At 36.1% G+C, this 12181-nt stretch overlaps 1 protein-coding gene across 1 annotated transcript in view; it reads left to right on the top strand.

Moving 5' to 3' along the window:
* Nucleotides 1-10051, top strand: part of LOC149836310 (subtilisin-like protease SBT4.14) — a 41159-nt gene extending 31108 nt beyond the window's left edge. Inside the window, exons 15-16 of the mRNA XM_090009751.1 lie at nt 8970-9068; nt 9836-10051. Coding sequence (XP_089865877.1) covers nt 8970-9068; nt 9836-10051 — 315 coding nt within the window. The remainder of the gene's footprint in view (nt 1-8969; nt 9069-9835) is intronic.
* Nucleotides 10052-12181: the final 2130 nt, after the last annotated feature.

The raw sequence follows: 12181 nt of genomic DNA, 5'->3' as shown, positions 1-12181 counted from the left end.
AGAGAGGGAGGAAGGCATGCCATGGGGACTGTCGACCCTCCAATAACCAACAGGAGAGGGAGGGTGTCGCAGGGCCACCGCCCCCCTGTCGGCTCTCTGGCAAACCACAAGAGAGAGAGAGAGGGAGGGAGGCGACAGGGGGCCCATCGGCCACCTGTCGGCCCTCCGACGGACACAAAGGGAGCGGGAGGGGCCGCCGACCTCCCAGCGAGACAACAGAGGGAGAGGGAGGGCACGGCAGGGGTCGTGGGCCTCCTGTCAACCTTCCGACGCGCCATCAAAGAGAGGGGAAAGAGGGAGGGCACAACAGGGGCCATCGACCTCCTGTTGGCCTCTCAGGGAGACAACAAAGAGAGGGAGGAGAACCAGAAGATGGGGAGAGGAGGAGAAGAGGGAGGTACGACAAGGGGCTCACGGCCTCCTGCCGGCCTTTCGACAATAGAAGAAGAAGAAGAAGGGAAGGGCATACCTGGGAGGGGATCAGTGGTGTCGGTCGGTGTCGTCGGTTGGTGTTGTCGCGTGTAGGAAACGAGAGCGGAAGAGAGGAGACTCGAGAGGGAGGGGAGGAGGAACGCAGGGAGGTGAGGCGTCCCCTCCCCTTGCGTGCTCTTAAAGGCACAGGGGAGGCGATAATCAGGGAAACCCTCAAGGGTTTCCCTTATCCGGTCGAGAGGGGGAAGCGGCACGGGCGGGGTGCAACACACAGGGGAGAGGGTTTTTTAAAAACCCTCACTCCTGCGTTGGGTTTTACAACCCTAATGGGCTTGGGTCGGGTCTGGCCCTGACCCGGGTCCGAAACCCTTTTTTTTTAACGTGGGTTTTACACTTTCACTGGTAAGCTCCATAAGGGCTTGGTTGTCGTCAACCCCACCCCAAGATGAGCTGCTTGGGCAGGGAACTTTGTCATAAAAAAAAGTGCATCCACCCCACGCAAATCCTGATAAGTTAAAACAAATTACTTTCTTTTTTTTCTCTAATAGGGAGAAACCATCATTTTGGCTTACGGATCAAGAGGTGCCACATTAATTCAAACCTTGATTTGTTGTTTTAAGCGGTGTAAAACTACAGTTCTTTCTCCTGCCTACAGGTGCAATGTGTTTGCACCTGATTTGTCGTTGATATAACCTATCAGCTATGAGAAAAAAAAATCAGGTGTAATATGATTGCACATTTTTAGTGTGCCCGTTGTACCTGATCACCCTCCATCTTGGAGATAGGGATTGTAAGTTGTGGAGCCTAAAAAATGATGGAAGGCGATGAGGTGCAGCAACACACTAAAAGTTTGCAATCACAATGTCTAGTTTTTTAGCAGGCAGACACTTTAATTTCAATGGTTTCGTTAACCCAGCCGAGTCATGGACCAACCAGTCAAAACTCAGGGCCCGAGTTTAAGGGCTGCTTCAAATTTAACTGCAAGGATGTCAACAGTTCAAACCTGAATCCGAACCAAACCCGACCCATCGACACCCTTAGTTACACCCATTACTGCCCTAATTCTATTGTATATGTTTAACTGATTCTGGACCCAATACCTGACAAGACCCAAGATATTCTTGACCCATTTTTGGATCTATATTCTTTGTTTTTCTATTTTCTCTTGACGAGGATTCATTTAGCCATTATTTCATAATTCAGGGCCATTTTACCTATTTATTTTTTTATTTATACTTATGGAGACGTGTATGTTTATCTCTATGTCAAAAAGACATATGGACACCAAGTTAGGTGATGCGGGTTCGACACGAAAGTTCAATTTTTTTTAGAAAATAGGACACGAGGACACATAATTTTTTTAATCAATAAAACACTAATTTATGATATTTTAATGTTAAAAATACATTTTAATTGAAATAAAAACTTAAAGATTAAAAATTAATAAATTAATATTAAAAGATAGGGAGTGTGTGTCAGTGTCTATGTCCACGTGTCTGCTTGTGTTACCAAGGACATGCCACCAAAATGTTGTGTTCATGACATAGGTTTATCTTATGATGCAAAGACTTGAAAAAATGTTTCAAACATCTTAAAATTTAGGAAAATTTTCAAATACCCCTCAAACTTTTTAGTCTAATTCATGCTGATACAAAAAGTTTGAAAGTTTGCAAATTCACACCAAAGTTTTTACATGGGTTAATCAAATTGCCCTAATCATGAATTAACATTGGGTTGTTCTTGGTTTAACACTAACTCATGTTTTGAAATTACTATTTTACCCTTATATATGAGATAAAACTACTAATTTATCCTTATTTTAGAAGTTTGACACCGTTTTAAATGATGCTTGAACTCATGACCTCTTTAACATAAAACAAAAATCTAACCACTATACCAAATACACACATGTTGATAATTTAAACAAAAAAACAATTATATAACTATTTGTAAATTCTAGCAATCCAATCAACCCACTAATCACCCTACCCACTAATGGTACAACTGTGTTTGGTATGCATAAAGTTTCAAGTTTTAAAACATAAAATTGATTGTGCTATTAGTGGGTTCAGTCATTGTTATGTTAATAGTTATGATCATGCATAGCAAACATGAACCTGAATGTGCTATCAGTGGTTTGGGTCATTATTGTTTGATGGACTTGTAAGAATTTATACATGGTTATATAATTTTTAGAAAAGTTAGCTTAAGGCATTCAAGCTAAAGGATGTTAGAGCAAAGTTATCATAAGCTTCTTAGATAGGTGGGAAGCCCGTTTCTCAAAACTCACTTCAAAAATGTGATATTCTTCGTTTCTGAAACTTAATGAGAATCTCGATTCTTCTACGCTTCTCTTATGATTTTCACACACTTCATCTATTCTTCAAAAACATGATACTCTGTTTTTTATGTGTTTTATCTCATGCTTCTCACTCACTTCCATGTGCTTTCTCTAAAATTGGTAGTAACTTTTTAGATTTTGTTAAAAATCTAATTCTTACACTAAAAAATCATGAAATTTAATAATAGTCACTTTTATTTAGTTTTTTTATTTGCATTCTATTTTGATTCGCATTCAATCCTTGCATTGTTTTTCTATTAATCGCTTTCTGTTTCCTATACATTTTAAATTGCATCGCTCTTTGCTTTTACTTCATGTATTGTTTTTCGCTTATGCTTCCTAGTCTGACAACCTTGGTCGAGAGTCTAATATTAGGGGTTAGGACTTGCTAGTCAAGATGATAGCAAGATATAAATTCAGGCTCAGTAAGATATGTAATTCTATTACTATAAGTTAGGTGGGGGTTACCATTATGCTTCCTTTGTCCAAGGTTACAAAACAACAAGCTTTTAAGTGGGTGAGGGGAGAATCCAAGGGGTTTTAACCACTTGGAGGTGGGTCATGCAACACAATGTCATTTTCTCTCAATATTTTATTTGATATTCAACTGAATTAAATTTTGTTTAGTTACATTTGGTAAGCCAAAACTATATCCAATTATAATTGGATACATATATAGTTTTGATTTTTTGCTTCCCAATCTGACAAACATTCGAATTTAATAAATATCATAATATGTTTACATTTAAATAGGCAGATTTGATATGAGCTTTTCACCATCCGAATATAAATCCTTTTATCCAATATCCGATTAGTCGAATATGGTATTGGCTACATTTAATACAAATCTAAATCATCTATATTCCTATCTCTTAGGGCCCACCGCTTGAACTAAGGTCTCTCCAATTCAAATATTAAAACAAAAAAGACATCGAGCTTACTTCGATGTTTCTAATCTAGCATATGATATAAAGGAAACACAAGGTTAGACCCAAGTAGATGAAGGAGAGTGTGCGGTGACACTAGGAATAACTAAAGACAAAGTTTTCCTATAGCCTCTACTCATCAACAATTCTTTGTGTTACAATACATTTAAATATTCCAGTGATGTCTTTATATCATAAAATGATTATACTATCCACAAAATTTGGTGCATTCATGCAAATACCTACTAATTCATCAAAATTTCTTGTCTACATAAAAATGTCGATCCATTTTACCCTTCTCATGTGTTTTGCACAAACTTACTACATTTGCACCAGGATGATGTGATTAATCTCCTACCCAAAGTGGATTCACATTTTTATAAGGAATACTAACAAATGTCTAGAGATCAACATATCTTTAGTGCACATCTCCCTTGTAAGATTCACAACTTGTTTCAACTAATTTTAGATGTTATGCAAATAATGTTTTAATACTTACATGGCTCTTATTCGTAAGGTTTTAGTGTGAGTATCAGTAGGTACACAAAAAACAATTGTGAATCTCTTTCTTTTTGGGCAAATCTCATTCTTTAATTCAAGTATATCAATAAATGTATATTTAGTATGCATCTCTCAAAGAGATTCACAACTTGTTTTAGCTTATGTTAGATATTGCACATATAATGTTTTAGTACTTGTGAACCTCTTTTTCGTAAGGTTTTAGTGCAAATGTCAGTAGGTACACACAAAATAACTATAAATCTCATTCTTTTTTGACAGATCTCATTATTTAATTCTAGTATGTCAGTCATTTGTGTGATATTTTAGCGAATGTCTAAGGTTCTGTACAAATCTACTGAAGATTTTATTCCCTCTCTCATCATCTCCCCTCCCTCCCTATATTCCTTTTGCATGAATTGCTTATTGTTGTTTGAATTTCTCAAGTATTCTACAGCGTTAAGAGCATTGTCAGCCAAAACAAAAATCTATTCCAAAAAATATGTGAATGATGTGCTTATCGGACAAAAACTTGTTGACAATGTGTTATAGGAGTGCTGAAAGAAGGACAAATGATACCTGGGAATGTCGATGGCCCCGCCGACAAGAGAAACGATAGGGATTGAAAAATCAATTCCGATAATTAGACTGGGGATTGGGACCACAAATTCACCGCACAAAAAATTTGTAACCAACTGTGAAAGTTTGAATGGGGAATGCCTTTTTCTAAGAGTATATATAACATCAAGTCTAAGACAAATACATGCATATCTTCGAAACTAAAAGATGTGCATCTCCTCAGCTACACGTTTAATAACTATTGACCTCCTATGAATAAGTGAATTCACAATGATCCAATAAATCCACTAATCTCCTATTAAATATTAGCACATCTAAGACTAATAGATGTACATCTCTTCAGCTACATGTTTAATAGTTGCTAACCTCCTATGAATGAGAGTGAATTCAGAATGATCCAATGAATCTGTTAACATCCTATTAAATATAATCATATATAAAACTAATAGATGTTGATCTCATTAACTACGTGCTTAATAAATATTGATCTCCTATGAACAAGTGATTGGATTGAAAACAATAAAATGAATTTGCTTACTTTCTATTAAATATTGTCACATCTGAAACTAATATATGCAAGTTTCTTCAAGTGTGTTAAAAAAACTTCAAATCTCACAGGAGAGATGTGCACTAAAGATACGTTGATCAAAATACATCCATCGACATTCTTTGTAAAAGTGCAATTCCACTTTGGGTAAGAGATTCACATCATCTTGGTGTGAATGTCTCAGGTCTTCACAAAGCACCTATGAAGGATAAAATGGTCTAAAAAGTTGAGAATCAACATTTTCGGATAAGCAAAGATTTTTAGCGAATTAGTAGGTATTTGTTGAATGTGCCGAATTTAATGGATAGTATGATTATTTTCTATCTTTATATAGACTATGAGAGAGGTTGAAGTGGTATCATGTCAGTTGTGGAAACACCCATTCCAAATAGGATTGCACCCTTAGTGTACATGCACACCCATAGACTTGTTTAGTTTCTATCTTTTGACTGTTACAAAGGCCATTTCTCAACAATCATGTATTTTTTATTTTCATATACTTTTTACACTTATGGCCATATAATTCTAACATCTTTCACTTGGCCATAAACTGAGAATAGTGTTACAAATTTTTTCTTCCACTTGTGAGCTTTCTTTTGCACACTAACCTTACTCATAAATATGAGTTTCATCCAATGCACATGAAATATGTGATGAGTTGTGGAGCCTGATTTACTGTTTTTGCCCCTGCGGGAAGGGGGTCCGCCCCCCCCCCCCCCCCCCCCCCAGAAGAAATTTTTTCTGGGGCTTATGTTTGGGACCCGATTTTCAGTGGATCCGACCCGATTTGGTTAGGGTTAGGGTTGTCGCCCTTGCCTTGTTTATATTCTTGCTTTTCTTTCCCGAACTTGTAACTGTCTGTTAAGGGTAATAAAATTTCTCTCTGGGCGGCCGTGGTTTTTTACTCTCTCTCGGATTTGAAGAGAGGTTTTTCCACGTAAATCTGTGTTCTTCTTGTGTTTTGTTTGATTGTTCTTGTTCTTTGTTTCCTTTTGATTGTCTCTTGCTCGTGGTTTTTCCTAACAATATGATCCAATGCTATTTGAACTTTTAAGTTGTGCATCACAAAAAGGTTAACCCATCTAGTTACAAGATATTCATACATGCTATAAAACTAGCTGCTAATCATTTCATCATTTCTCATATAGCCATGTGAAATTTTTTATAAAATCATTTCCAAACATCTCATGTATGAATCAAATCTTTTGAAATATCTCGAGTAGGATTATAATCAAGATTTATGAATTTTCATGTTCAAACATGATTTAAATTTATTCACACATTATGGATTTTTTATGACATCACCAGGCATTTTGCACGCTTTTTCCATCATGATTTATGCAATGTATAAAATTTTCAACATCTTTTTATTATAACCCTTAGTGCAAATAATGTATCAAACTTATGCATTCAACAAAGCAAACAAGCATACACTCTTAGCAAGAGTTCCACCATAGTGAATTTTGACATTTTTGCTCATACATCATATATCGACAACATTGTCTTACCTCATATATTCAAATCTTTATGAATCTCATATGTATAAATTAGCCAATTGTTGTTGATGCATCAATACTTGAAATTTGTCCTTTTTAAGTCAGTTACACATAAGTGAAAAATTATAAAATTTCAGCAATCCATGGATCCATGACAACTATCAATCATCATGTGGGAAAATAACATATCTAAATATTTACCACTAAACCAAACTCCCATTTTATGTGTGCATCAATTAAAATATTAAAAGAAATAAGCATCATGTAAATTTTCAAACATGATTTAATGCATCAATACATGATTATTTTGGATCGATATTTATCCATATCCAAATTATCATGAGTTAGATTATATAAAAGTACAAATTTCTCCATGTTGCAAACCATGCATAGAGCCTTTAAAAGAATATATTCAATCATGTTTTGATAAATCATCCAAGTCCTCTAATCAAAATCAATTTGATATGAATTAGATCCAAACCTGGTGAGAATTTTCCTTTTCCATCTCATTACACTTGATTATGTCAAAATCTATAAATTTATTTTTAAGGCTTTAACATATCAATAATTAAATAAAAACATGAGCCTTTAAATCTTTAGTTTAAATCCATATATACATCCAAGCACAAGTTCATTGGATTCAAATCATTTTATATTGATCGAGCTTGAGATATTCTCATCAAGCCAAACAAGGCCCTTATAAAGTATCTAAATTAGACCATGTGTCTTTGTCAACCATTGGACCTAAATTTGATTTTATTCTATTAAATATTAAGATTTTTAGTCCAAATTTATTTCAAAATACAACCATAGGTCATATAGAGTTTGGCTATAATCCAAATCTATAAGATTATCATCCAAGTCAAATGGATATAATGTCATATTTAATCAAACTTAAAACATATTTATCTTATTCATGCATTCATTTATGAAACATGTAGGATTTAACTATAATCCAAATCCATAATATTGGCATACACATTCTAATGGATTTATGAGTCATTATGCAAAAAATCATTTTAGGTGCTATCAAAATGAATCTACATGCAAGTTTACATAGCTCAAGCAAAACCATGGGTCATATAAGATTTAAATATTGTCTAAATACATATCCTTAGAATTCAACATCAAATGGATTTAACAACATGAATAGTTAGGTCCAAAACTAATCAAGTTTTACCTTATCCAGATCGATCATAAAACATGGAGTGAATTGAATTACTATATTAATAGGATCCAAATATGGACCAACCAATCATATGCAATCTCATAAAATAATCTTGAATCTCGTACCGTCAATATAGATTCATACCCAACATGACACTCTCTGGATCCATCATTACCCCAGATCCTATTGTATACCTTTCCCCGATTCTGAGAACCAGCACATTCTTTGCCTGATTTTGGATCCTTTATGTTTCTATTTCATCTTGCTTAATTAGCATTCATTAAGCCATTATTCTATTAGTTGGGGCCATTTTTGGTTTTTTATCTTTTTTGTCTTGTAGACGTGGAGATGTATCCTTTCATCTTACAGGTGAAAAAAGTTTTGAAAAATGCATATTAACTTCCCAAATTTTACATTCTTAGGTATTAAAAAGCTTATTATCATTGCAGATGCCTTCAATCTAATAGCTATGACTCTTAAAATAGCAAGCAAAATTGAATCAAACGAAAGATTTGCAGCATATATTGTTATTCCAATGTGGCTTGAGGGTAAGCCAAAAGACATTTCTGTGCAGCGGATTCTCTTTTGAAAGGTGAGATTCGGTATGTCTACGAATGTGTAAAAAACGACACCAATATCTTCAATCATTATGATAACATAAAATATGCTTTCATTTTGAAAAATGAAAATATGTATGTATTATCTTATGATCATGTGTTTTTCCCAAGATCCTTGGGAAAATGAGTTTTCAGATTTTCTTCTGTGATTTCAAATGTTCTGAGTATCTTATGATCCATGAGCTTGATGCTCATTGGCTGTTTCCAAATGAAATGCTATAGTCTAGTTCTTCTCTTGATACCTGCAGCATGAAACTATGCAAGTGATGTATGAGACAATCTACAAAGCTTTGGAAGCTGCAAGACTTTAGAAGATATATGAGCCTGAAGATTACTAGCTTTTCTTTTGCCTTCGTAATCGTGAGGTGGTAGACCAAAATGTTTCTTCTTATGCAAGTGCATCTGTAGCAACCATTCATGAGATGGTGTACCAAAATGCTGCTGATGATGAAGGTGTGTCTGTGGTGAGTACAGTTTTTTCCTGTTCCAATTGTCTTTTCTTTTACTTTTCTTGCAACTCCCCTGCGGCTTCCATTGTCAAAACTTTATGATTCACGATCCAATCATAGATGGTCTGATGCGATGATCACTTCTATTTTCATGGTTTTGGAAAATCATGTATTGTGATTTTTTTTTATGTTTCTTGATTCTACTCTGATCCATGAAAAGTGCAAGTCTGTGTTGTTAATCTAGCAACTTGCTCAGAAAAATCGCCACTTCATGATCTATGTGCACTCTAAAGGCATGACAGTGGATGATGAGTATGTAATCGTGGGATCTGAAAATATCAACCAACGCTCATTGGATGGCAGTAGACACTGAGATTGGAATTGGTGCATTCCAGCAGCGCCATACGTGGTCAAGAGGGCAAACTAATCCATGTGGACAGGTAAAGTTGAACTATGTCCTATAAAAATAAGCTGATGAACTGCCATTTCATGACAAACTGAACTTATCAGATTATACAAATGAATCTTCAATCCTACCACTTGATCAGATTACTTCTCTAAGACAAGGGTTATAGAATCTAAAACACATTTAGCAAGCAGCAGCATATTGCAGTTGGAAAAACAACCACAAAATTCTTCAACCTGCCCTCTGTGAGATTCTCTCATTATTCAAACATTTTTCCATGGAAGAAAATTTTATTAAAAAATTCAAACATTCAAACTCTTTCATGATTTTTGTCATAGAATTAATTGATTGCGTGCCTGAAGGCTTATGGCTACAGAATGTCACTTTGGGCGGAGCATGTGTAGGAAGAGTTAAGCAGCTGGCAGAGATGAACTGGAAACAGTATGTGGCAGAAGATGTGACAAAAATGAGGGGCCATCTTCACAAGTACCCTGTCATGGTTGGTGATTGGGGTAAGGTGAATGCTCTTGAGGGTGTGAAACTTTTCCTGATTTTGGAGGAGCATATTGGGAAGTTTTTCACTTGTCAGTAGGGAAGGCACATTGCACAAAATTTGTGAATGCATCAAGAACGTTGGTCTCACCACATTATTTGTTAGTTGTTGGTGTTGCTATATACCTCATTATTTGAACCCAAGACCCCTCGGTTATGAAAGAGTGACTTAACCATCCAGCTATCTCATTCGACACAAGTTCTTCGCAAACTGTTTAATTAAGAAGAAACTCCTCAACATAACCAGTGGAAGTAAATGGAGTTTCTTGATGAAATACACAATCCAAGTTGTTGGCTGAATTACATAGGTCATTTGCAAATTGTTGGGGCAAAGAGAAACCCTGTATTAGGGGTTTTCCTCTTTGTTCTGGAAACTAAGTGTTAAGACTTTTTTTTTTGAAAAGCAAGTGTTATACTTATATATAAGAGGTATAGAGAGTGGTTCCAATAAACGATTTTCCAGGAGAAGTCTTTGAGGATTCTTTATAATCCCCATTAGCTGCATATTAATGTATTTTTTATTGTTCTATACTTATCAGTTTCAATAAAGTTTTCTTTGTACTCTTCTTGTGAATGTAAGTTTTTGTCTAACCACGTCGACGGTGTCTTGTGTGGTTGATTGATTTCTTGTTCATTCATTGCATTTTGTGTCTGCACGTCTTTCGTGTCCACACAAATTGTTTTTGATATCCTATGAATTGACTTAAGAAGCAGGTGCACTCATTTTTTTTTTTTCCATGAGAAATGGAGAAACCACCCTCGGAGTGAGAGACCTGGCCGTGCCGGCCAACATGTGATCGCTTCTCCGACAGCGTAAAACCGTAGTGCACCCCTCAATACTCAAGGAGTTGCCTTGCTTCGGTTACAATACAAGGAAGTAATGCCTATAGGATTTGAACCTATACCACCCGTCTAGAGGCCTAGGCCCCCATCCCACTACGCCAAACCCCTTTGGGGTAGCAGGTGCAATCGTTTGTTGGGCTAAAGATCTTGTGTTCTATGGTCCCTATATCATTGAAGACATTGATCTGCTTCATCACAATCTTTCTTGGGCCATAGAAAATGGCCTGCAGATTCATTGTGGGAATCAGCAATGAGAAAGGTTTGTATCTATCGGTGTCTTAGATATTGCAAGCTGACATTTTTTGATGAAATGGAGATCTCAATCCTAGTGCATATCTGTTGTGGGTATCTTGAAGCCTGAACCCCTTTTGATCCATGACCCGGTCTAAAAATATTTTGCTGACCATACAATAGGAATTTTTAACTATTAGATTTTTCGCTTCTCCCTTCCCCATGGATGTAAGATTGAGTGTTGAACCACGTAAATATTGTCTTCTCTTATTTATTTTGTGGTTTGCTTCATTTTGATTGTAGTTCTGCATAACAGTATCTATAGTCTTCTCTCTCAAGATTGATGATCTGAATGTCCTTGTTGTATTCTATAAAATAGTAGCAGAACAAAGTTATCTCCATTGGCCTAATCAGGCGGGTTTGGGTTGGATTTGTGTAGGGTATCAGATTTAACCCGAGTCATATACTTGGGTCTCGACATAAAAGTTCTGGCTTAAATATTAGGGTATTTTGCAAAATGGTGCCTGCCTTTTTCAGGGATTTGGAAATCAATACTTGGCTTTTGCGATTTTGCAATTCGGTTCTCACCTTTATATGAAGTGTAGCAAATTATTATTCTCTGAGGTTAACATCTGTTATATTTTCTGACGGTAGAGCAGGTAAACTGACAGTTTTGCTTTTACCGAGGACCATTTTGCAAAACATTAATAAGGTAGGAACTAATTTGCAAATCCAAACCAAAAACAAAATATACAAAACACACGAACCCATCTCAAGAAATTGAACTTATTCACTTCATGAAAAGAGACAAAAAAAAAATCATTCAAAATCAGAAAACTGAAAAAAGACAACCATGAACCTTGAAGCCCAAGGGAGCGAGATTGGCCTCATAGATCAAATACGAATAGGAAGCACCTTTACTTTTGGGGACCACGTTTTCTTGCTTGAAAGGTTGGTAAGATCGGTTTTCTGAACCAGATTCACCCACCACCACCCCTTCCGGTTCCTCCTCCTCATAGCAGTCTCAATTGGAAGAAGAGGCTTAGTGGGTGATGATATTTTGAGTTGGCTATCAGTTTTTTGGGGGTTCTTCTCG

Source organism: Nuphar pumila, chromosome 6 (assembly GCF_984573655.1).
Source record: "Nuphar pumila chromosome 6, dmNupPumi1.hap1.1, whole genome shotgun sequence".
In the NCBI taxonomy this organism is placed as follows: domain Eukaryota; kingdom Viridiplantae; phylum Streptophyta; class Magnoliopsida; order Nymphaeales; family Nymphaeaceae; genus Nuphar; species Nuphar pumila.
This window is presented reverse-complemented; position numbering and strand designations above follow the sequence as displayed.